At 51.5% G+C, this 25,340-nt stretch overlaps 1 protein-coding gene across 1 annotated transcript in view; it reads left to right on the top strand.

Annotated features, from left to right (window-relative positions):
* PPP1R37 (protein phosphatase 1 regulatory subunit 37) overlaps nt 1–24,106 on the top strand; it is a 37,456-nt gene extending 13,350 nt beyond the window's left edge. Inside the window, exons 2-13 of the mRNA XM_036747295.1 lie at nt 15,612–15,709; nt 16,629–16,674; nt 17,392–17,492; nt 17,765–17,884; nt 18,515–18,665; nt 19,286–19,441; nt 19,912–20,024; nt 20,755–20,896; nt 21,292–21,458; nt 21,587–22,319; nt 23,196–23,286; nt 23,387–24,106. Coding sequence (XP_036603190.1) covers nt 15,612–15,709; nt 16,629–16,674; nt 17,392–17,492; nt 17,765–17,884; nt 18,515–18,665; nt 19,286–19,441; nt 19,912–20,024; nt 20,755–20,896; nt 21,292–21,458; nt 21,587–22,319; nt 23,196–23,278 — 1,910 coding nt within the window. The 3' untranslated portion in view covers nt 23,279–23,286; nt 23,387–24,106. The remainder of the gene's footprint in view (nt 1–15,611; nt 15,710–16,628; nt 16,675–17,391; nt 17,493–17,764; nt 17,885–18,514; nt 18,666–19,285; nt 19,442–19,911; nt 20,025–20,754; nt 20,897–21,291; nt 21,459–21,586; nt 22,320–23,195; nt 23,287–23,386) is intronic.
* The last annotated feature ends 1,234 nt before the right edge of the window (nt 24,107–25,340 follow it).

Raw genomic sequence — 25,340 nt, 5'->3', positions numbered from 1 at the left:
ACTGGCCTGATCTGCTTTGGCTCTAGAAGACCATACTTGATTCTTCGGTCTTGCTCCCCTATACTCGGTGCCCCCCTCCCCAGCCAAGTATTTGAGGCCTGGCTCCTTGGGGAACCCTGGCTCTTGGCCAGGTCTCCTTTCTCTGCCCCCCTGGTGGATCAGCAGGTTCCCTCGTGGGTGTGCAGGTGTGGCAGCGGGGGGCTTGCAGGAAAAGCCTTCCTTTCAGTGGGCTTCAGCCAAATTCCAGCTCTATGTGTTTGCCTTGTGACTTTGATTGAGTCATTAGGCTTCTGGACCTCACTGGCCTGGTCTGTAAAATGATTTGTTGTAGATAAAGTGCTTTGTGGGTAGCTCAGTGGAGGCCAAAGCCCTGCGTTTGAGTCTCAGCTCTGCCATTTAACCCCTCTGGGTGCCTAGGCCAGTCACTTTCCTCTTTGGGTCCGAGTTTCCTATTGGTGAAATGAAGGGGCCCCTCCCAGCTCTTTAAATGGATGATCCTATAAAAGCTTTAAGAGCCATGAAAATGATGGCTCTTGTTAGCATTATCATCGCCCCCAACTATAGGTCTCCAGAAAGCTAGAAAGCCGTCCTGTGCTGTCACTAGACCTGAAGGCCTAGGGCCTGGATTTAAGTACGAGACCTATCTGTCATCTCCTACTTCAGTGACCTTAGTCGAGGCCCTTTCACCTCTCTGGGCCTCACTTTCCTCATTTGTCAAATCCAGAGTACACGCAACCCCCTGATAGATTTGTGAGGATCAAATGAAATAATCCATGTAAAGGGCTGTCTTGAGTTTTCGAGTGCTGTAGAAGTGCCAGGTGGGTCTTTTTTCCGTGGAACAAGGAGGTTGGGCTGGAGGATCTGTTTCTCCTGGGTGTGATGGTCTCTCACCACATGTGGACACCATCTTTGACCAGCCTGGTCAGGGAAATGTCGCCTGCCTCGAGCGTCTAGTCATGGGCATCTCCTGGTACTGCTTATAGTCCCTCTGATCTCGTCTCCTCAGCTCTCCATAGCAGATCTGCCCAACCTAGAGAAGTAGCTGGAGCATTCATGTTTGCTGCTAGAATAGTTCACTTCCTGATCAATCAACAAGCATTGATTTCCTAGGCCCTGGGCCAGGCACTCAGGGGACAATGATGAACAAAAAACAGCCCCTGACTGCCAATACCTTGCATGTAAGTCAATGCAAACTCTATGCAAAGTCAACATGAAAGAAATGGCGGGGCAGGGGACAGATAGCAGCTGGGAGATCAGGGTCTCTCAGGTCTGGGACCATTGCTCCCTTGAGAAAACTGTTTATGTCATTCTAAGCAAGGAGTCATTGGAAATATGCTGACTTCTACTTGGAGCCCCCACCCAGCCTGTGGTGGGAAGAAGGCTGAGCTGCTCTGTTCTTGGGCTGGTTCTGTTTGCTGCACAAAAAGAGTACCCTTTGCAGCTGAAAATGACGGACCAAAAATGACTGACAGGGAGAGAGCAGGTACCTGACCGCCCTTGGTGAATCCCAGCACCTGGCCCTGATGGCTCATGGCGTGGAGGAGCTATGGGGCTTGGCATTTGGAAGATCATGGAAAATGGAAGAGGGAGGTGCCATGAGCTGGCATATGGCCCAGTTTTCAAGAAAGGGAAGAGAACAGCCTGCAGACTCTAGGTTAGTGAGCTTGACTTCCATTACTGGGAAAATTCTAGAATAGATGGTTCCGGTTGGCACACTTCTAGAACGGGAAATACATGGCTTCTTCCAGAAGCAGTCGTGTGAGGCTAATTCCACTTCCTTTTCTGACAGGCTCACCAAACTAGGATATAGCATAGATAGAGTTTTAGCAAAGCTTTTGATCAAGTACCTCATAGGAATCTAGTGTAGAAAGACAGGGATCCCTAAAAGTTTGGACGGCTTTCTTGTAGAGGTCTCCAGTGAAAGGCCCCAGGGATCTGTTCCTGGTCTTGTGGGTTGGCTAAAGGCCTGAATGACACGTGTCAGATTTGGAGATGACACCAAACTGGGAGGGATAGCTGACATGCTGGCTGACAACAGCCAGGATCCAAAATGATGACAGGCTCTCGAGGATTGGGCTGAATCTTGTGAGGTGACAGTGGGGATGACTGTCAAGTCATGCATTTGGGTACGCAAGCATAGGATGGGGGAGGCACCAGTCGTTATTTGTTCTCAAGAAGATGGGGGAGAGGTGATGGCACTGGGGGCTGCCAGCTCTGCATAGTGCTGTGTTCAGTCTGGCCACTGGGGTTTGAGAAGGCTGGGGCCATCAGTGGGGGGCTGAGCCACGTGTTGGAAGGGCTGTCACCTGAAGAGTCTGCAAGTCTGCAGAGCTGGGAGCAGTGAGAGGAAGTACCTGAGAGGTCGGAGCAGGCGGGGGACAGGGGGGGCGGGGGAGGGTGTTGGGGGGGGCGGGGACAACTCTTGAGAATCACAGTTGTCTGCAAGTCAAATGGGTTGTCTCTGGAGGTCATTTAGCCAGTCAACAAGCAGGCACTCTAAATGAATGAATAGGGGATGGGGGTGGCATTCATCCAGCACTTATTTGCAAAGGATACAGCTCCTTATAAAATGTTAAGCACATGTTAATGACTTTTTTTTTTAATGTCTCGATTTTATTTTCAACATTCACTTTTATAAAATTTAGTTTCAAATTTTTTTCTCCCTCCCCTCCCTAAGATAGCAGTCTGATACAGGCTATACATGTACAATCATGTTAAACATAGTTCCACATTAGTCATGTTGTGAAAGAAGAATCAGAACAAAGCAGAAAAACTATGAGAAAGAAAAAAAACAAAACAAAGAAAATAGTCTGCTTCTGTCTGTATTCCGACTCCATGGTTCTTCCTCTGGATGCGGACAGCATTTTCCACTGTGAGTCTTTTGGAATTGTTTTAGATCCTTATATTGCTGAGAAGAGCTAAGTCTGTCATAGTTGATCATCGCACAGTGTCACTCTTACTGTGTACAGTGTTCCAGTTCTGCTCACTTCACTCAGCATCAGTTCATATAAGTCTTTCCAGGTTTTTCTGAAGTCTGCCTGCTCATCGTTTCTTATAGCACAATAGTATCCCATTACATTCATATACCACAACTTGTTCAGGCATTCCCCAACTGATGGGCATCCCCTTAATTTCCAGTTCTTGGCTACCACAAAAAGAGCTGCTAAAAATATTTTTGTGCATGTAGGTCCTTTTCCCTTTTTTACGATTTCTTTGGGATACAGACCTAGCAGTGGTATTGCTGGGTCAAAGGGTATGCACAATTTTATAGCCCTTGTTCTAAATTGGTCTCTGGAATAGTTGGATCAGTTCACAACTCTACCAACAATGCACCAATGTTCCAATTTTCCCACATCTTCTCCAACATTTATCATTTTGCTTTTTTGTCATATCAGCCAATGTTAGGTGGGAAGTGGTACCTCAGTTCTTTTAATTTGCATTTCTCTAATCAATAGTGATTTAGAGCATTTTCCCATGTGACTGTAGATAGCTTTGATTTCTTCATCTGAAAACTGCCTGTTTGTATCCTTTGACCATTTATCAATTGGGGAATGATGTGTAGGCAATGACTCTTCTTGATGATAATAAGATCATCAGGGTTCACTGTTGACTGATGCCTTCATGGAGCTCCTATTCTAACAGGGGAGACATCATGTGAGTCACTGGGTGCATATAAGAAATGCATAGACTAGATGGAAAGAAGTCTCAGGAGAGAGCATTAGCAGCTGGGGGCACAGGGAGCAGGGGATTGGAGTCTTAAAGTGAAGGGAGCTCAAAGGCAGAGTCAAGGAGGAGGAACATTTTAAACATGGAGAAGGCAGGAAGTCGTGGGTGGAGAACAGGAAGGCTAGTGTTGCTGGATCAAAAAATGTGTGGAGGGGGCTAGTGCATAAGATTTTGAAGGGCTTTATTCTTGGAGGTGATACAGCACCCCTGAAGTTTATTGAGGATTGCTGCTCTAGGAAGCTGGCTTTGGCAGCTGTGAGGAGAGCAGGTTGGACTAGGGAGAGACAATGAGGCCAGCTGGCAGGCTATTGCAGGAGACCAGGGCCTCGGTGCAGAGGGAATGCTGCACCAGGGCGGGAGCGGGGCATATCTCAGAGATGTTTGAAAGCGGAAGAGACAGAATCTACCAACGATTAGCTCTGTGGAGTGAGAGGACAGGAGATTTCAAGGACGATGATGAGACTTCCAGTGAGCATGAAGGGGACATTTGGCCAGAGCTAGTTTTTTGAGGGGGAAAGTGATAATAAAATAAACAAATCTGACTAATTTTTTGGACCTCATTGTGACTTAGGAAACAGAGAGGCAGAGCAGTGTGACAAGTTAGGTATATAATGGACAGGAGCAAACAGGCTCAGCAGCCTAGTGTTTGTAAACCCGAAGATCCCAGCTATTGGGGTAAGAACTTCACTCAAAAATGATGAAAACTGGAACTTGGTCTAGCGGAAACTAGTGTAGACCAACATCTCGTGCCATATACTGAGATACGCTCCTAATGAGACATGGCCTAGACGGGGCTTCCTCATACATTAAAAGAATAAAAGCTGTTCCTCGATCGATAAATGGCCAGAGAATATGAACAGCCCATTTTAGAAGGGCAAGTTAAGATTCTATCTCACGCTCCTCAGATTGGCCAAATTGACGAAAATGGAAAATGACAAATGGACAAACGTGAGAGTGGCGGTGGGAAGCTGGTCCGTTGGAGGAGCTGTGAGCTGGCCAGCTACTCCAGAAAGCAGTTTGGAGCCGTTGTACACCCACTGACCCAGTGTTGGCCCACTGCTAACCGCTGCTTGGTCTCTACCCGCAATAGTAATAACTAGCATTAACTAGCATTTATAGAGTGCTCTAAGTTTTGCAGAGCTCTTTATACATGTGATGTCATTTGATCCTCAACAACCATGGGAGGCAGGTGCTGCTGTTATCCCCATTTTACAGATGAGGAGACTGAGGCAGGCAGCGGTGAAGTGACTTAGCTGAGGTCATATAGGTAGTGTCTCAGGCTGGATTTGAACTCAGGCCTTCCTGACTTCAGGCTCAGGGCTCAATTGCACCACCTTACTGCCAGAGAGTTTAAAAAAAGAAAAAGGCAAAGGGACCCATACATACAAAATTGCTTTTTGTGTTGGCAAAGATTTGAAACTGAGGGTGGTGCCCATCACTTGGTGAATTGCTAAAAATGACAATTTTGAAAGACTTGGGATCTCTGCTGACACAGTAATCAACCACGATTCCTGAGGACTCATGATGAAAATTACGCCCACCTCCCGAGACAGGTGGGTGGTAGAGTCAGTGCAGATTAACACTTTAGAAAAGATACGGCTGGTGGGGCAGTTTGTCTTGCTTGATCATACGTGTTTGAAAGAGAGATTTTGGTTTTCTTTCTCAAGAGATGAGCATAGCAGGGAGGGAGAGAAGGCAATTTTTGTTGCTTAAAATTTTTTAAAGAAATGGGGACATTTGGAAGAGGGGGACTGTTTGGGGAAAAGTAAGGAGTTCTGTTTTGGACAGATGCCTAAGGGATGTGTGGTTCAAGAGGTCCAAAAGGCATTGGATGACTGAGGCCCTGGAGCTCAGGAGAAACCAGGGCTGGATTGTGGGAAACATCTGCCTATATAGATAATTGTCCCAGGGGAGCTGAGAAGATCAGCAAACCAAATAATACAGAAAGAGAAGGGGGCCCCATTACGTAGCCTTGGCAGGGGAGGACACTTCTGGTCAGTGAGGACAGCACGCACAAAGAACAGCCAAGGAGACTGAGAAAGACCAGTCCAACTGGAAGAGAAAGAGGAGAGGGTATCTAGAAGAAAGTAATCCACATTGTCTGATGCTGCAGAGAGGGAGAGCCAGGTCAGGATTGAGGAGAGGCCATTAGATTAGACAATGAATAGTTTTAGCTGAACAGCGATGTCAGAAGTCCAATTACAGTGGGTTTAGAATTTAGTGAGAAGCAGCAGCAGAGGTTCCTGAAGCAGTGAGAGGAGACATGGGCACTTTGGTAGGTAGGAAGGACATTGAATCTAAGCCAGAAGTTTGGCTGTTAATGGAGGGAGATTGAAGAATTGGGTCCATGTCCTGGGGCAGGGAGGAGGCAGTCACCATGGCCATTTAGATCAGCATTGGGTGGTAGATTTAGAGACTGTGAACCTCAAACAAGGGAAGATCACTGAGTGAAAGTCTTATAGGGAGAGTCTGGAGGTGGCAGTGGAGTGCAAAGAGGATTCTGGCTTCCATCTGTGAGCAGAGGGTGGGAGGTGTTTGAGAAGGCTATGGAGTGAAGCAGCATCGGCATCTGTGTCTTAGTGAGTACAGGACGAGGTTGAAGATGAAAGGAAGTTTGTGTCAGAGACAACAGACTCAAGATGCAGAATAAGGCATGTTTTGGATGGGTGTATAGGAATTTGTTTTGCTTGACTGTATATTTGTTGCAAAAATTTGGCTTTTTTTCTCTCTCCAGTGGAGGTGGGTGAGATAGAGACAGTGATTAGCCACCTCCTCCCGCCTCCTGCCCCCCTCCCAACAAAAAAGGTCATTGAAACATTTTTGTTAATGCACAGAAGATATATACAGATAGATATACCGAAATGTTTATAGTAGCACTTTTTTGTGAAAGCAAAGAATTGGAAACAAAGTAGATGCCCATCAGTGGGGAATATATTGTTAAGCAAATTGTGGTTCGTGAATAATGGAATATTGCTGTGCTGTAAGAGATGAGCCTGATGAGTTCAGAGAAGCATTAGAAGACTTAACAGAACTGATGCAAATCTAAGTATGCAAATGAAGTAAACCAGTTCCCACCCCCATAACCATGAAAACGGAAAAGATCATTTGCTGTGAAATTATAAAAACAGGTTTGGTCTTCAAGGAGAAATGAGAAAGGGGGAGAAGGCCATCTTCCTTTGCTCCATAATTAACATTTTCTTTAATCTTTTTTTAGGCATTTTTAAAAAATTATGAACTTAAAACACCAAATAAAATGGGCATTTCTATCCAGGGAGCACCTTCGAGATCATTGGATGCACAATTTCCCAAATGTAATCCAGCCCACATCCCTCCTAGCATGTTGTTCTCTCTCACAGTGCTGCTCAGTTATCGGGACTGCGTTTATGAGCAGTACCAGAGGCAACTGCACAATATGCTTTCCTCAGCCACTTGTTTTTTTTCTGTGTATTTTGAATGAATGAGTGAAAGACAAAATATCTCAGTGCCTGTATACCAGACTCTGTTCTAAGCACTCAGGATACACATAAAAAATGAGACCATCCCTGCCTTCTGGGAGCTTCTATTTTAATAGTTTTTTTCCCCTCAATTTTTCCTTGATCTCTCATTTGATTTTTAAATTCTACTTAAAAGTACTACTACTTTTTTAGTTCTTCCAAGAAATCTTTTTGTGCTTGGGATCATTTGACATTTCTCATTGAAAAAGAATGGCTTTTTTTTTTTAGCTCTGTTATCTGATCTTCTCTATCCCCGTAGTAGTTATCTATGGTTGGGTTCTTTCTCATTTTTTGCTTGCGCATTTTTAATTTTTTTGTTTTATTTTGTTTTTAGCAGCTATTAGCATGATCAAGTTCTAGTCCCAAGGTAGGGGACTAATGCCCCAAGCCTCAGGGCCTTCTTACTGTTAAGAAGGACCTCTTCACTCCTAAGCCCCTAACCCTAAATTCGTTGTCCTGAAAAATGTGCCCCCCGTGGTCCTCTCTTCCCTGTTAAACCAGAGATTCTGCTCTCCTGCAAGTGCTCTCAGTCAGCAGGGTCCCCGCTCCTCACCAGGTGTATGGCAGCTCCTTTTCCCACTCAGTGGCAGCCCAGCCCAGGATGTCAGCCCAGGTGTTCTTGTGTCCCTCAACTGTGGAAAGTCCTTCATTCTTCTCCTCAGTTATCAGACCCCTACACTGTCTGGGAAATGAGTTCCTGAGGCTGAGGCTGCCTTCTTATCCCAGCTGCCCCCAGGTTGTTGATTCCGGTTTGTCCTGGAGGTGTTTGCATTTCACTCAGGCTGAGCCTCTGGCCCAGGGAGGTCAGGGCTTTCCTGGGGATCTTCTTGGGCTGTCTTAGGAGAACTACTGCTTTACCCTGACTTTTGTTTATATCCACTGCTCTACATTCCCTCTGAGGCAATGTTCTGTCTTTTTCTGTGGAGGAAATTTGGAGAGCCAAAAGGTTTCTGACCTTCTCCAGCATCTTCCAGAATCCTATCCTCCTCCTCCTCCACATTTTCGTGAAGGTGACTTATGTCCATAGACTGTTCTCATAAAGATGTTATAGAAGAGAGAACATAATGTCTTCTGGCTTGACTTTTTTAGTGGTAATAATATTAATGATTGGTTTTCTTTCTTGTTCTTTTAGTATCTTTTGTTGGAGATATTTTGAAAACTCATCTCTCTGGCCCTTTAAAATTGCCTTGCTTCCAGAGTGGATTTCCTTGGTTAGGCCCATGTAACTGCCATACTGACTTCTTCATCTTAGATGCCATTTCCACTTTAAAAAAATGATGGCTAATGTTCCTGTGGTCAGTCGTGAGGACAGAAGCGTTTTCAAGTCTGTTCCATTTCAGTTCTATTTGTTGTCCTTCCAGTTTGACATGTAAGTGCTCTGTTGACTGACCTGGCTTAGTTGAGTATGCTAAAGTGTTTCTAGGGCTCATTTTCCTCCCCACTGCTTTTTGTTGTTTTATGAGATCATAACACTCATCTCCTGCCAGTCTCCTCTTAACTTTTTTGTGAATGAGTTTCTCCTCTAAATCACTGTCCACTTAGGTTTATGACAAGGAAATAAGGATTTGCTGGTTGTGAGGTTTCTGGACTCTTTGGCCTCTCATGGTGAAAAAATGTTTTTACTTTATCTATTTCCCATTCTTTGGCATTTGTTTAAATATAGCTCCATGGAGCTGTTGTAATTGAAAACAGTTCTTTTTTCTCCTTGCGATCTTCTAATTTGTTCTTGACATCAGCTTTTCTTTAATCTTGCCCTGATTGTCATCCTGTCTTCTTTTATGCCCTCTTCCTCTCCTCCTGTAAAAGGCAGCTTCTCTCTTTTGGTCTCCATTGAGGGCTGGGACTGTGGGGAGCAGGGAAAGGTGTCCCCCACAGAGTACCCATGGTACTGCTTGCCCCTTGAGGGCCGGCTCTAGCCAGCCCTAAACCCCTCCTCTCTGGCTCACTATGACCCAGCTGCAGCTGCTGTTTGGGAGGAAGAGCTCTTGAGATCCTGGGTACTCCCATCAGGACCTCCTCAGCTTGGGACCCTGCCATTCTCACATATTGGCAATGAGCTTTTTTTTTTTTTTTTAACCTGTGGGGACTGACTGAATTGTACAGTTCTAAATAAGAAAGCAGGTGGCCTGATTTGTACCTGGGGGCACTTCCTACTTGCTCAGTCGGGCAATAAATATTTGTTAGGCTCTACTGTGTGCCAGGCACAGTGCTAAGCACTGGGGATACAAAAAGAGGCAAAAGACAGGCCCTGCCCTCAGGGTGCTCACAGTCTGATGGGAGAGATAACAAATAAATCTCTGCAAACATCGATTTCAATTGAAACAAGCTATGGACAGGATAAATAAAAAATAAATGAGAGAGAAGTCTAAGAGACTGGGAGGATGAAGTTAGGTCCTTCCTACAGTAATAAGGAAGGTAGGAGAAGGGGAGATTTTAGGGGGAAAGAGAATTAATTCGATTTTAGACATGCTGAGTTTAAGATGACTACTGGACATCCAGGTTGCACTGTCTGAAAGGCACCCAGAGATGTGAGACTGGATGGCAGCAGAGAGGCTGGGGCAGGAGAGGTAGACTCCAGGAATCAGCAGCACAAAGCTGGTAATTAAATCCATGGGAGGTGAGAAGATCACCACGTGAAGGGGTGTAGAGGGAGAGGAGGAGAGAGCCCAGGATGGAGCTCTGTAGGTCACCAAGGGTCAGAGGGTGGGATCTGGAGAAGGATCTAGTAAAAGAGACAGAGAGAGAGGGAGGGAGGAGGTAAGCCAGGAGGGGGGGGGGGGGGTCCCGGAAACTTAGAGAGAAGAGAGTGTCAAGGAGGAGAGTGATGGATGGTGTCCAGGGCTGCAGAGAGGTCAGGAAGAATGAGGACTGAGAGCAGGCCCTCGGATTTGGCAGCTGAGAGGTCACTGGTCACTGAGGGAGAGCAGTGAGAGAGCAGAGCATTTAGGGTGGAATGATGTGGTCAGAAGCCGGATTGTCTGGGGGAGGGGAGGCAGCCTCTCCCAGGCAGGAGGAAGTTACTCTGGTTACTCCTTACTTTGTAGAGGTCTTAGTGTCCTCCCAGTTCTGGTGAAGTGGTGGCTCATTCCTGTTTAGATGGTCACCTTTATTTTTATTCTGTGCTGGCTATATCCAGCACCTTTCCAAATCGCTTTTTGAAGAGGTGACACAGTGGATAGGGTACTAGGCCTGGAGTCAGATGTAAGTTCAAATCCAGCCTCAGACACTAGCTGTGTTACCCTAGGTGGTAAGTTATTTAACCTCTATTTTCCTCAGTTTCCTCATCTGTAAAATGACCTTCTAGAGTTGTTGAAGATAAATGAGATATTTATAAAGTGCTTTGCACTATAGATACTAGCTATATTTATCTTAATCATTCCTGACTGGTCCATAGGAGCTGTTGGCCTCATTAATTTTCCAGCCTCTTTAGGGGCTGGCTCATCCTTCCCTGAAGTCCATCTGGCCTCAGGGTGAATGTTGACTTGGTTGGGGAGGGTCAACGGATGTCTCTTGTTTTTCCTCCCTTCCCCGCTAGCTGTTAAGCAGAGACAACATTGCCATCTTGAGCTCTGTAAGAGGACATGGTGGCGTCCCATGATGTGATTCTGGTTCTCTTGAACATACAATAAAACAAATTCGTTAACTGCTTTATCTGACTCTCTGAGGCCTTGCCTTTCATTTAACGGTGATTTTTGTCTTCTGGTTACATGTAGCATAACCACATGTGGTTATGTTCTGTGGACATGTAGCATGTCCACAGAAATGTCTTTCAGTTCAGCTGGTAATATAGAAACTTGGTTGCTGGACAGAGATTATCAATCAGGTGCCAACAGTTAAATTCATATTCTGCTGCTGAGTGCTCAAGCCAGCAGGCAGGGGCTGGCCTGGCTTGGGGGGAGGGACCTTAACTGCCTTCAGGAGCCTGAGGCTGAGCGCCCCCCACCCTTCTAGAAGGGGTGGAGCTCATTTATCGGGTGGTACTGGTCCCAGCAGCCTGAGGTTAGCTCTTCTACCTTTCAGTGAGCCAGTGGACTGGTCTAGACAGTCTTTAGGAGTCTTCCTGTCCTGACATGCTGAGTCTGGTCTCTCCCTACCAACACGCTAGGCACCCTGCCACCACGTTTGACACACTGGCTTCCAGGTGAAGCTATTTCCAGCTTAGGAATACGTTGATTGTTCCCCAGGCTGGAAGTGTTTCTGGGAACATTCCTCTGAGGCCTAGTGACAAAGGACAGTTTCGACTGGCTCAGTGTCTCTGGTTACAGAGACAACAAGCAGCACTGTGGGGGTGGGTAATGCCCTCCCCAGAGAGTCCCAAGCAGCCTGGCCTAGGAGGAGCTTTTTCTCCTGGCCACGCCTCCCAGGTAGGAACGTAGACCTGGGAGTCAGGGGCCTATTTTCAGACCCCCTCACTCACTCTGAATCTTAGGCCCCTTCTCATCTCGGGGCTTCATTTTCCCATGTAGGTTTTGAGTAGATGAACTTTCCAGTCTCTCAGGTCCCATAGAACTTTTATGGTCTATGTTCTGAAGTTCTTTCAGGCTGGCTGTCCATGTTCTCTGAGTTTTCTGTCCCCCTTCCTAAAATTTTAGCCCATAGCTGGACTCAACTGTCAGCAGTGAATATTGATTGAATTCATTTGACTCCTGTTGACCCAAACAGAGCACCCTCACCTGCAATGTTTGTAGCCCCATGCCAGAGGCCAGCCCTGCCCCTGGGTGCCCGTTATCACCTGGGCTGGGGCCCACCAGGAGGTCACCCAAGCCTAGTGGTCTGGAGCAGAGGATTGCCCGAGAGGATGAAGTGACATCTTACCACATTGCCTGGCACACAGTAGGTGCTTAATACATGCATTCTTCCTCCCCTTCTTCCTTCTGCTAGAGAGACATTTCTCAAACGCAGCAGGGGGTGTTCTTTGATCTTATGCCGTCCTCCCCTTGAAGATTTTCAGTGGCTTTCCCCTTTCCTACAGAATAAAATATGACCTTAGCCTGGCATTCAGGGCCTTCCACATTCTGTCTTTTTAGGTCTCTTTGCCTGACTTCCCTCCAAACTGAGCTACTCACCCTTCCTGAGCATTCAAGCATTCCTGGGCCAGCACTTGCTTTCTTTCCCTCCTCAGGTCTCTGGTTGCTTCCATTCTGCTCACCCTTCAAGGCCTTCCCTGAAGTTTATCTTGGTATCTTGGGCTCCTGCTCTGCTTGGCATTCACATTTCCAATACCCTTATCTGTGTGCATGTCTTGATTCTAAATCTAAGAGTAAGGACTGTGTCTCACATCTTTCTCCCAGGCCTGAGTACGGGGTGTCATTCATAATAGGTGTTTTACACCTATTTTTTTTACTGCTTAACAGCCTTTGCCCTGACACTTCCCCTTCTCCCCCTCCTTAGTCTAACCAGACTTTCCCAGTGTGCAGGTCTGGGACCTGAGCATCAAATGGCAGGACTGAGGGGTCTCTGCCCATGAACTTTGGGAGCTGAGCAGGAAGGAACTTAGTACAAGATCACCAGAGGTACCCTGGCTTAACAGAGAGAATAGTGGCCTGCAGACAAAGGCTGAGATTCTGGCCCTGTTCCTGTTTCTAGATTTGGGGTGGGAGCCTGGAGAGGGAGGTTCACAAGGTCATAAATTGAGAGGCTGATTGAGCTGACTGAGCTCCCACAGGTGGGAAGCAGCAGGATGACCATTCAAACCCAGCTCTGCTCACTGCCAGGTTAGCGCTCTGCAGACCTTGCCAGAACTGGGTGAGTACTTGGGAGTTTGTCCAGTCTAACACCTTTGTGTGAGGGAGAGGGAAAATGGAGCCCCCCTGACAGATGGGCATTGACCACCCCTGTCACTGGGTGGGAGGCCGAGTCCCTGGAGGGGAGCTTTTCCATGATAGGCTGGGAGCCAGGGGTGGGGGGGGGAGGGGCGTGCAGGGCATCAGCTCCCCACTGGGTAGAAGTTGAGTCTGTCTTTGTTTCTGTTGGCCAGGTGATCAACAAGCATTCATTAAGCTTACATTCTATTGGAAGGGTGCATAATTGGATGTCAGAGTAGACAGCTGAAATTCAAACCCAAATTATCAGCAGTTTGGGGTTGGGCGGCATTTGTGCTGCCCTACTTCACCTGGCTGTGGGCTGGTGCCCAGGAGTGGCTCCATCTTGACCCACTCTCCCATGTGAGCAGCCATCAAGAGCCTTCCCCAATGCTGACCTGGAGGCCTGGAACAAAGACTCTCCCTGGGCATGAGAGAAAGAATGCCCGATGGCCATACACCAAGTCAGTGTCACAGCCAGGAATCCAGGGCTTCTGCCTCCCAAGCCCACGTGCTTTCCATCCTTCCCGGACGTGTCTTGGATTGTACCAAACTTGAGCAGTGGGCAATTCTGGCCTTGTCTGTGTGCCCTGGCCATAGATTCTCTCTATCCTTGCAGAGCAGTTTGCTAGGGACAGGAGCAGCAGCTGTATAGACCATGGGCCCAGACTTCCAGGTGTCAGGAGCTCTGAAGAGGCATGACCAGAGAAGGGGACAGCCATGATTCAGCAGACAGTTGGGGCGGACCCCCAGCAGGCCTGGGCTCCCTTGAAGTCAACAGTGACTTAATGCCCCAGCCCAGACATCAGTAATGCAAGGGTGGTTTCAGGTGAATTTTGGAGGCCCCAGTGCAGAGTCAGCTTCCCAGTATTGGGGTGTGGGGCCGGAGTACAGTTCATCCTTTGTGACCCCCAGGGGGGACCTAACATCTCCTCCAAGGTAAAGGCAAGGGGGCTGCCAGGAGTCTTTCCTGAGCAGAGCAGCCAAAGTCTGTGGCTGCTCCTTCTGCTTCCCAGTGAGATGGCATCAGCAATACAGAGCCAGTGTGGTAGCCCCCCAAAACCCAGCATTTTAGCAGTGCTTAGCTCTGTGTTGGGAGAGAGAGAGTGAGTAGGGAGGATCATCAGGGCTCAGATGGAGTTAGTCCTGCCCCACCCTGACCACCCACATATTCCATAGCCCAAGGGGCATTCTTTCTGCCCCCTCTGAGTGAGACCTGTGGGAGGTTCTGAGGCAGGAGGGCTGAGTCCTTGGCCCACTCTTCGCCCACCCCTTCCTGCACACAGATCAGCTCAGGGCAGTGGAGGATCTCCCACTGGGTCATCCAGTACAGTAATGGGCAGGGGGATTCTGTGGACAGCTGGCCCCAGCCCCGCCCAAACCCAAGGCTCCTGACCTCTGTGCTCTAGGCAACTCTATCAATGAACTAACAGACAAATCTCTGCTCCTAAACCTGTGGGATGGAGGAAAGAACCATTCCGGGGATTGGGAGAGCCCTGGCTTTGAATCATGCTTCCAGTGTTTACCACAGGTTACTGTGTAACCTCTCAGAGCCTTAGCGTTCTCATTGGGATATTGGAGATACTCTTGTTCCTCTCCTACTGAGCTCACAGAGTTGTTGAGGATCCAGTAAGATAACAGCCCTATGTAAAGGCCTACTCTTCTGGGACCTCTCCTGGCCCGACCTCTGCTCCGACCACCTCAGATGTTTGGGGAACTTCAGTGTTGTAGATAGCAAGCCTCCTGGAAGGGCTGGCTATGCGGTTCTTTCCCTGTTTCCTCCCTCCCTTCAACTTCTCCAGCCTGAGCTGAGCAGACGGCCAGCCAGCTGCCAGCCCTGGCCCTGTGCCCGGGGCAGTGCCAGCATGGCACGTACCAGGCTGCCTGCTCCCAGGCCAGCCTTGTGGGAGCCATGGAAAGATCCAGTTCCCTGTCTGGACCAACACTCGATGTCTGGCCCATGCTCAGCGCTATATGTCCTTTGTGGGTGGAGGGCAGAAGGGGGTTTCCTTTGCCTCTTGCTTGATGGGAGGCACAGATCGTGGGAAGGAGAAGCAAGGGCTCCTGAAGGGGCTAGCCTCGACTGAGGAGGGCTAGCCTCGGGGTGCAGAGATGGCGCTTTGCTGCTCAGTGTCCCTGCGTCTTAGTTTTATTGTCTGTGTTTGCACGGCCTACCTCCTGATCTTGGGAATAAAGAGATTTTTAAGCCTTAAAGTATTGTAGGAATTGTAGCTGTTATGTCGTCCTGGCGTAGTTTTCACAAGAATCTACACACTGTGTGACCTTGAGCACATCTCTGTCCCAATTGTGGACATCAGTTTCTTCTTTATAAAATGAGTGACTTAGACGGAATGAGACCCTGGGATGTACCTTCCATGTTTGAAGGGGTGTCCTGTGCCATTGACAGGGGTGAGAGCCCTTCATTGAGGTCAGGAGGACCAGAGAAGGCAAGCGCGCCAGGTGCTCACCTACCTTGGCTCTAACGAGCTTTGAGAGGTGGAGCATCGAATGGGAAAAGACTGACTCGGCCCTTTTCTCTCATCCATGTCCCCTTGGCTCTCCTCCTGACTCACCCATCTCCTCACCTCAGCCCAGAATGTGACAGTGGAGGAGATCATTGGCGCCTACCAGCAGGCCTGCCACAAACTGAACTGCAAGCAAATCCCCAAGCTTGTCAAGCAGATCCAGGTACCTCTGGGCCGAGAGGGAGGGGGTGGCCAAGGTGGGGGGGTCTGCCTCAGTTCTCTCCTCCTCTGTTGACACTAAAGGGCCCTCCCACCTCTGACATTCTCTGTTCTGAGGCCCCTCCCAGCCCTGACATTCCTTGTTCTGAGGGTCCTCTCTCATCTTTGACGTGCCTTGTTCTAAGGGCCTTCTTGGCTCTGACATTCACTCTTTCATGCTCTAAAGTTACTCCCAGATCTGACTTTCTTTAGTTTTGAAGGTCAGACATTTGAAAAATGCTGTTTCCATGTCATGTAGTTTGATTCCTAACACTGACTCATTCCATTTTCCTCTCTGGTGACATGGAGCTGTGATGCACACTAGGTGACCAACTAGTTTTGAAGACCAGAAGGCCCCCATGGGAATAGATTCCCTGATGTGCCTTAACACCCCCAACCCTAGTCTCTAAGTCCAGCTTGGATCAGGGCTCTTTCCTCAGTTTCCTCAAATGGACCCTGTGGGGGCAGCTTGTCTCTGCTACAGAGCTAGTTGTGGAAGTCAAGATTCAGAGGATCATTTGTATCTACTAGTGATGACGTGGTGCTAAGAGATGAGAGCTGGGTGGCCCAGGTGGCCTGGGTAGCCTTCCCACACCAGACAGAGCTCTAGAAAGTCATGCTGAGATATTTCTGGGGACCTGCCCAGGGCCACAATAGTAGTAATGACAGGGCTAGGATTTGAATCCTCGTCTTATGGTCCCAAGGTCCATGTTTTAGTTTTCTGCTCCCCCATGCTTCCTTTTCATGGCTTTTCCCCATTCCAGATCTCTAGATGAGGACAGTAGGTGACCTCTCAGAGTCCATCTAGCTGTTACTGTGGATCTCCTTATTATAGCGTCTTGTGAGGCACTGCCATTCTCACTGCCTGCCTTTACTTTTTGTAGGAGTTTACTGACTTGGCACACCGAATTGACTGCCTTGATCTGAAAGGTTGGTGTCCAGAGCTGCTTGCGTAGATGGGGTAGGACCCCTCTCCTTAGCCTCAGGCTGCTGGGCAGGTGTGGAGGGCTGGAATGAGGCATAACAGACAGAAAAAAGGGTTGGAGTGGGGAAGGGAGAGACCTGGGTCCTAATCCTAGCTCTGCCCCTTGCCATCTGGGACTCTGGGTATGTTACTGAGGCTCACTGGACCTCAGCGGCCTCATTTATGAATGAGGGGTCCATGCTTGGTGATCTCTGAGGTTCCTGCCAGCTCCAGATACTGTTGTCATAAGTGACAAGGGGAGGCTGGAGACCCGTGAGCCAAGGAGCCCAGGGTGTGGGTTTGTAGGAATCAGGGACCAGGCCGGGGTTAGGTGCCCAGAGCTCCAGAGAGGTCCAAGGTTAGACCAAGCAGTGGTTCATACCAGGGAGGACAGAAGGCCAGAGCAAGAGGTCAAGGGAAAACCCAAAGACCCAGAAGAATTGAAGAGGAAACAGGCTTCTCCACTGAACCCTGGGGCCTGTGGGGGGGAGGGGGTCATTGTTGCACTGGAGGAGAGAAAGTGATTTCCAGCTGGAGTCCCTGCTGACCTTCTGAAGGTCTCATCATAACTTGAAACAGGCCCCTGCCTCAGGCCCACAGAGAGGGCCACAGCTCACCCCCTCAGGTGAGAGTTGGGGAGGCCTTTGTGTCTGGTCCTTGCTCCCTGATGCCTTTGATTCCAGGAGAGAAGCTGGACTACAAGGCCTGTGAGGCCCTCGAGGAGATCTTCAAGCGACTGCAGTTCAAGGTGGTGGACTTGGAGCAGACAAGCCTGGATGAGGATGTGAGTGGGGGCCCTCTGCCATCAGGGGGGAGCTCCTGTGCACACCCCCACCTCCTCTCATATTGCCAGGGCCCTGCACATGCTTCCCGGTGGGCTTGTGGGCAGGGGATTGGTAAAGGGAGCTCCATCTCTGGGGGACTCTGTGGTTCATATAGTGCTGCCCAGAGAGGGAAGACTACCAGGGACTCAGGACTCCTGGGCCAGAGCTGCTGCGGCTGCACCTGGTAATCCACAGGTTCGAGGAAGGTTCTTCCTCTTCCTTCTTCCCTCAGGGTGCTTCTGCACTGTTTGACATGATAGAATACTATGAGTCGGCCACCCATCTCAACATCTCCTTTAACAAGCACATCGGCACACGAGGCTGGCAGGCTGCTGCTCACATGATGCGTAAGGTCAGTGTCCACCTCCAGGCCTTGGGAGGACTCCAGGCAGCACTGAGCCCCCTCTGGGATCTCGCTCACTGCACCTTCTCTGGCAAGTCTCTGAGAGAAGAGATCTGAACAGCAAAGCCCCCTCTGCTCTGCAGCATGGAGGTGGGCCTGCTCCCATGGGAGGCAGCCTCAAGTCCCTGTGGGTCTCCCCTTGCCTCCAGCATCACGGCATGGTCACACATGGAACCAGGGAAAGCCTCTGGGTCTTCCCCCAGCCCCCTGAGTATTGTATTGTTGGCAAAGTCAGCCACAGATCAGAGAACCTGCCTGTCATGTGCACACACACCACAGCATGTGGAGGGGACTGTCAGGGGGGCAGGGAGCAGAAAGGATGCTGAGTGCTCCACTCAGCCTCAGGCAGAGCACTTGGGTTTGGGTACAGAGCAGTCAGAGGACTCTGAAAACCAGCCATGTAAATGCTTAACACAGGGGTTTGCTTGGAACATGATGTTTGTGTGAATGGAGATTTTGGGAAGGCACAGAGGGGGAAATGTGGAGGTGAGGCCGGAGGTCAGGAGGCAAATGCAGCAGCTCCAGGTGCACGCAGACAGAGCTGCAGGTACTGACCTGATGCTCTTCTGGCCCCTGTAGACAAATTGCCTGCAGTACCTGGATGCCCACAACACCCCCCTTCTGGACCACTCTGCCCCCTTTGTGGCTCGTGCCCTGCGGATAAGCAGTAGCCTCACGGTGCTGCACCTGGAGAACGCCAGCCTGTCAGGGCGCCCGCTTGTGCTTCTTGGTGAGTGGCCCGGCTGCCAGGCTTGTCCCCAGGACTGGGGAGGGGTCTGGAGAGACTTCCCAGGCCAGGTGCCCTCTTGTGTGATCTCTGTCAAAGGAAGGGATTCACTCGAGCTCATGGAGCAGGAAATTAGCTGGAGAGGCAAGACTCCCTCCAAGTCTCCTGGGAACAGCTTCTGCTCCTGCCCTGACAGGCTGGGTGGCTTTGGGCAGACCCCTGCCCCTTCCCTTCCCAGGCTTCAGGGCCCTCTCAGTAAAACCAGGCTTGGATTTGTAGTTTCTTGGGCCCTTTCGAACTTTGGTGATCTGAGCTTCTTAAAGTCTGACTCCTCCCTGTGTCAGTGCTAAGAGGCTAAAGATGTAGCCCTTCTCTGGGTTTTTAGCAGAGTGATAACGAATGGCTTAGTGGCTTCCCCATTTAGAGTGAGTGATGAGCCCCATGCTGCTGAAATTCCATGCAGCCGGGTAGACGAGAGGTGGCGTAGGCCAGGGTGCCCCCAGTGGCTAAAGAGACAAGATCCACAGCAGAGGGGGCCGGGGTGGGGGTGGGGGAGGAGCAGCACAGGAAGGAGGGAGGGAGAGGAGCTGGGCTGAGCCGGCCCCTTGGTGTTCCCCTGGCAGCCACCGCCCTCAAGATGAACATGAACCTTCGGGAACTGTACCTGGCCGACAACAAACTCAATGGGCTCCAAGACTCAGCCCAGCTTGGGAACCTTCTCAAATTCAACTGCTCCATCCAGATCCTGGACCTTCGAAACAACCACATTCTAGACTCAGGTGGGTAGGGGCAGCTGCCTCTGCTGGGGGGTGGTGGGAAGGGCAGGGGGAACTCATTATTCCTTAACAGAAACCATCTAAAAGTCAAGCTTCCTGCCTCAATTTGGTGGAAAGATCACTAGTAGCCCAGAGACCTCAATTCCTGCCTTGATGTGCCACCTTGGGCATGTCTCTGTTCAGCCCTCAGACTCTCCATCTGTAAAATAAGGCACTGAGAGGGGCCTAGTGCCTGACCCAGCTCCTTACCCTCTGCTCTGTCAGGATGGGCCAGCAGCTCTCTGTCCCCATGCTTGTCCTTGGCCTGCCCCTAGTACCTGACCTGGGCTTGTTTTGCAAATGATCCATATCCCTTTTCCCTTAACCTCTCTCCTTTCAGACTAGAAATAGGAAACTTGGGGAGAGGGAGGGAGAGAAGCTGAGCAGGGCCCAAGAGCCCCCCCTCCAGAGCAGCCTCTGGCTTGTTCTCTCAGGTCTGGCCTACATCTGTGAGGGCCTGAAGGAGCAGAGAAAGGGGCTGGCCACCCTGGTTCTTTGGAACAATCAGCTGACACACACAGGCATGGCTTTCCTGGGAATGACGCTGGTGAGTTACATGCATAGACCCAAAGAGCACTGGGAAGGACCTAAGAACGTGGGGTGGCCCCAGATTTTACAGATAGAGAAGGAATCTGAAGCCAAGAAAGAGGCTGCCCCAAGGTCTGAAAATCAGTCAAAATCATAAGTCTCTTGGCTCCCAGGGGGTCTTTCCATCAAACTTAGGACTGGGAAAGGTGGGGGCGGGGGGTGGGGGTGGGGATGAAAGAATAACTTGAGCAAGGCCATGGAGGGTTTGGCTTTGGACTCATTGGCCTGTCTCCCTTTGCCAGGACACCAGCCCCCTTATTTCCTAAGATCCCATTTTTGTAGTAAGTTAATGAGGGATAGTCTAGAGGCCTGGGCCTGGAGTCTCTGCCCACTAGTTCAGGAACTTTTGATTGGATGCTCTAATCCAGCCTGGGAGAGCCTTCAAGCACATGGCTGGTTCATTGATTTCTAGTGCAGCTGTGTCCTGCCTCCTGGTGGGGAATGTTGAGTAAGGTTTAAAAAAGGCCTGATAAGCCCCTCATTTTCAGAGAAGGAGGGTGAGGCCCAGGAAGGGAGCCCAGTCCTTGGACTGCTGGTGCATGATCACCCCCTGCCACCCCCAGCCTGGCTTGGAGGCACCTTCAGTCCTTGAGCTCGGCCTTCTGTGATCACCAGGCAGGTGCCCTGGCCTCTTTCTTGACTGGGCTCCCCTTGTCCTTGTGTGTATCCCCAATTTCTCCTGTCCTTAGCCCCATACCCAGAGCCTGGAGACTCTGAATCTGGGCCATAATCCTATTGGAAATGAGGGTGTCCGAAACCTCAAAAATGGACTCATTGGGAACCGAAGCGTCCTGCGCCTGGGACTGGCCTCAACCAAACTGACATGCGAGGGTGAGGGGCCAGGTGGGGCTGGGGGTGGGATGCCTTAGAGGGAAGCTGAGAAAGTGGAGCAAAGGCACAGGAGGCCAGGGCTGAGAAATGGAGGAAGGAGGGAGAGAGCCAGAGAGGAGAGAAAAGAACCTGAACCTGGAGGTGGAGGCCTAGGCCTGGGGGGAGTCAGAGTGGACCTTTGGCCTCAGTGGCGGTGTGGGGGGCGGAGGTGAGGGGGGAGGCTTCTGAACCTGGGCCCCCAAGGCCAGGACAGATAGGAACAAGGCCCTGGCCCCCAGGCCACAGCCACCACTGCAGGTGGCTCAGGCACATGTGGTCTCTTGGATCCTTTGGCCGGGCTCAGGGGGCCTCTCTTCTCACTGGGGGGCCCCGGGTGGGCTCGGCCTCGTCCCCAGGAGCCGTGGCAGTAGCAGAATTTATTGCTGAGAGCCCTCGTTTGCTTCGGCTGGACCTTCGGGAGAACGACATCAAGACTGGAGGGCTGATGGCCCTGTCCTTGGCCCTCAAGGTCAACCAGTCGCTGCTGCGCCTCGACTTAGACCGGGAGCCCAAGAAGGAAGCAGTGAGTGGGGGCCCCCATCTCCTGCATGTTTGCCCAGGCATGGGCTGGGGCTGGGGGGCATGCAGGGCTGGAGTGTGCAGGCCGGGGTGCAAACCTCTCTGCAGTGGCTCCATCTGCACCCGTGGCAGGTCAAGAGCTTCATCGAGACCCAGAAGGCCCTCCTAGCAGAGATCCAGAACGGCTGTAAGCGCAACTTTGTCCTGGCCCGCGAGGAGGAGGAGAAGGAGCAGCAGCTGCAGCTGTCGGCCTCCATGCCCGAGATCACAGTCACCGAGCCTGCCCAGGAGGAGGCCGCTGTGCTGGGAGAGCCAGCAGATGAGGCTCAGGAGAATGGGGACTTGGCAGGGGCTGGGCCTGAGGCCCCCAGGCCAGCCGAGGACTCGGATTCTGATACTGAGGAGGATGAGGACGAGGAGGAGGACGATGGTGGCCGAGAGATTCGGGAGACCTGTAGCCCTGAAGTTCAGCTTGTCACTGTTCCTGGGAACTCCCTGAGCTCCAGGGATAGGACCCCTCTGGGCACCCCAGCCCCCTCAACCCCAGAGGCTCTGCCTGAGAGCCCCAGTGGGCCCAGGCCAGAGGCGCCAGGCGCCGAAAAACGCATCTCAGTGTCCAGCCCTGGCCGAGGACACAAAGTGTTCGTGGTGACTCGGGTAGAAAGCCCCCCAGAAAAGGTGGGCGAGGCCCCGGCCCTGCAGACTGAGGCCCCAGCCAACAGGTCAGGGGTCAACCCTGGCCCCGGACCTCCAGACCTACCACTGCCCAATGGGCTGAAGCCAGAGTTTGCTCATGCACTGCCTGATGCCCCTGCCAGTCATGGAGGACCAGAGGGCAAGGGTGCAGGCTGTGGCCTAGAACATGGTGAGCATGGGCCCTAAGCTGGTGGGTGACCCCAGAAGTGCACTTGCCTGCCTCCTTCCCTTGCTTAGCTCACAGCTTTGGAGCTGGGAGGAGCCGGGCAGAAGCCAGGGGCAGGGGTGGGGGACTGTCCCTGGGGATCCTTCCTCCTAGCTCACAGATGAAGACCCTGAAACCCAAGGCAACTCGTCCAGTGAGTGGCAGAGTTGAGAGTTGAACCCAGATCTTCTGAGCAGTCTGGGCCATGCTGCCGAGGGCTAGCACCAGAATCTCAGCTCTGTCACTCACTGCCTCAGTGACCTGGACTAAATAAGCCAGAGTGGTCTCTAGGGAGCCCAACTCCCTAGCTCTCCACTGCTCTTAGGAGCCCTAAAATCTGACTTTGGGATCCGAGAGCTAGGCCCCTCATGTCCCATGTGAGGACACTCAGGCTTACGCAGGGAAGGGACAGATGTCTGCAGGGTCAGGAATCCACTTTGTGCCCCCCAAGATGAGAGGGGCCATACATTCTAAAGTCTTGACAACACTCCTGAGTACTGAGGAGAACCTTAGGCTGTGAGGCCAGGGCAGGAGCCGGGTCAGACGGCCCGTCCAGACTCTTGTGCCATACAAATCTCCCATGCCTCCTTGGGCAAGTCATTCAGCAGCATTGAATGTTGAGAAAGGGTCCAGGGGCAGGCATGAAGCTTAGGCAAGGGCAGACCCCTGTCTGGGAATGCTGCCAGGGGGCCACCAGCCTAGAAGGGAGCACCAGGCTCCAGCTCAGGACAGCTCATCAGCTGGGGGGCCAGGCAGCATTGTGCTGCTCGTTGGGCTGACCCTGGGATTCAGGTGGGGTCATTCTCACGAAATTCCCTCTGCTCCTTTCTGAACCCATAGAACTCAGCTGCTCCAAGAATGAGAGGGAGCTCGAAGAATTACTTCTGGAAGCCAGTCAGGAGTCAGGACAGGAGACACTGTGACACCTGAGGTGAGGGGGGTGGGGGGGAGGGGTCAAATGGAGTGGGGGGGGGGGGGAGGGCAGAAGAAATGAGATCTGATCAGCTCATCCCTTCTCCTCTTCCCCCAAGATCTTTCTCTGGTCAGGCTTCAATGATCTGAGGCCCCAGCCTGTGCCCCGGATCCAGACCGCTCTCCATTCCAGCTCTCCAGGATGGGGGCCCGTCCTGGGCCAGTGAGGCCCATGGGGCTGGGGGAAGCAGGCGCCTGAGGAAACACTACGAGGGACCCTTGGGAAGCAGATCAGCCCCCTTCCTTCCCTGGGCCCCCAGATCCCCATCTAAGCTCCTCTATTTATTTCCCCCTCCCCTCTCTGAGGAAGGACCAGAGACTGGGCCAGGCAGGCCCAGGGGGTGGAAGGAGGTGGGTTTTCTCAGGGAGGCACGGGGAGGAGGGTGAGCACAACTTGGGTCAGCCCCAGCGGGGCGGTGCTGGTGAATGGTACTGATCTGTGCTGTGACTGATGAGCTTTAGAGCCCAGGGGGTGGGGGTGGGGCGGCAGGAAAGGGGCAGGGTGTGCAGATGGAGGAGGGACCAGAGGTCCCAGCTCTCTACTCAAGTGCAATAAATTTATCAGGGAGCTGGGAGGTGTCCAGGTGGCCCCCTGGTGGTCGGAGGGGCTCCCTTGCAGGGGCAGGGAGCCTGCTTCTTGGCCTTCCGCCTGGAGATAGGCCTCAGAGGGAGGAGGTGGGCTGCTGGGCAGGGAGGAGACCCTGGTGGGGACCCTCTTCTCTCCCTGCGGCACACATCTCTGGTCAGACTTTTTCTATTAAACGCCTCCGTCGCCAGCATGAGTGGCCCCGAGTCCTTTTTACTCCTTCCTGTGTTGACCCAGGAGGTTAATGAAACATTCATCATTTATAAGGGGCAAATTTTCTATCTTCAGTAAGTTGGGCCATGTCAGAAGAGAAACAGGAGGACTACATCAAGGGAGGGTGATCAGACAGGACTTTGAGGCTGAGGATGGGGTCAGAGAGCTGGAGGCACAGGACCTAGGGCGCCGCCATGTGGCCAGTTTGCTGCCTCCGGCAATGGGGATGGACAGTGGAGGCCTGAGCTCAGTTAGACTGTGTGGAATGTGTGGGCTGTAGGGGCTGTCCTGGCTCCTGCCATCCTGCAGGGCCAAGAGCGTGACTGTGACGTGGAGGTGCCAAGCTGGGCACGCTGGGTGGAAAGGCCCATCTTCTCTCATTGGCGCTGGGCCAGCTTCCCTCTGTCACATCTCATCCCTGAATGCCCTGCCCTTTCTAAAACTAAATCAATAACTGGTTGGGCAGGTGGCCCCAGAGCTGGGCGGGGAGTGCCGAATTTCCCCCCAGCTTCCTTCACCCCAATGAGGCAGGCTGGGAGGCAGAGCCATAATTAGCTGGCACAACAGGGCAGCCTGGGAGGTACCAACGTGAGCTCATGGCAGATACTGGGGCGAGGGCATCCTCCGGAAATGCCAGTTTACCCTGAGGAGGGGATGATCTGCCTGAGTGGGGCACGAGGGTGTGGGGCCCGATTCCCTGGGGCCCATGCACACCCATATGTCATCCCTTTGCCCAGGACACATCTCCAGGCTGTCTGCCCCTCAGTCTTGCCCTTCTGCCACACCATGTTTCTCTCCTCCCCTCTTTTTGACCCAGGCTTGCCATGCACAGGAGGGATGTAACCCCTGAAGCAGTCTGACTGTGACTTGTCTTTATTGCACTGAAGGAGGGGGGTTGCAGTTTGATCTCCCCACGTGCACATGCACGCGCGCGCGCACACACACCCACACACACACACACACACACACATATGCTCCCCCCCCCCTGCCCCACTCTCTCGCTCTCTGCTGGAAGACCACCCAAGCCCCAAATTCATAACACTGCTTCACTGAGAGGTGGAAAAGTGGAGCTACGTGTCCTGTGAGTGAGCTCCAATGAGATCCAGAGGCATCCAGAGCCTGCCCCTCATGGCAGGGGCAGGATACAGGCCATCCAGCCTCTCACTGCTGGCCTTGACCCACTGACCTACTGCCATTGCCTTGCTCATTAACAT

This window comes from Trichosurus vulpecula, chromosome 2 (assembly GCF_011100635.1).
Source record: "Trichosurus vulpecula isolate mTriVul1 chromosome 2, mTriVul1.pri, whole genome shotgun sequence".
NCBI classification, from domain to species: Eukaryota; Metazoa; Chordata; class Mammalia; order Diprotodontia; family Phalangeridae; genus Trichosurus; species Trichosurus vulpecula.
This window is presented reverse-complemented; position numbering and strand designations above follow the sequence as displayed.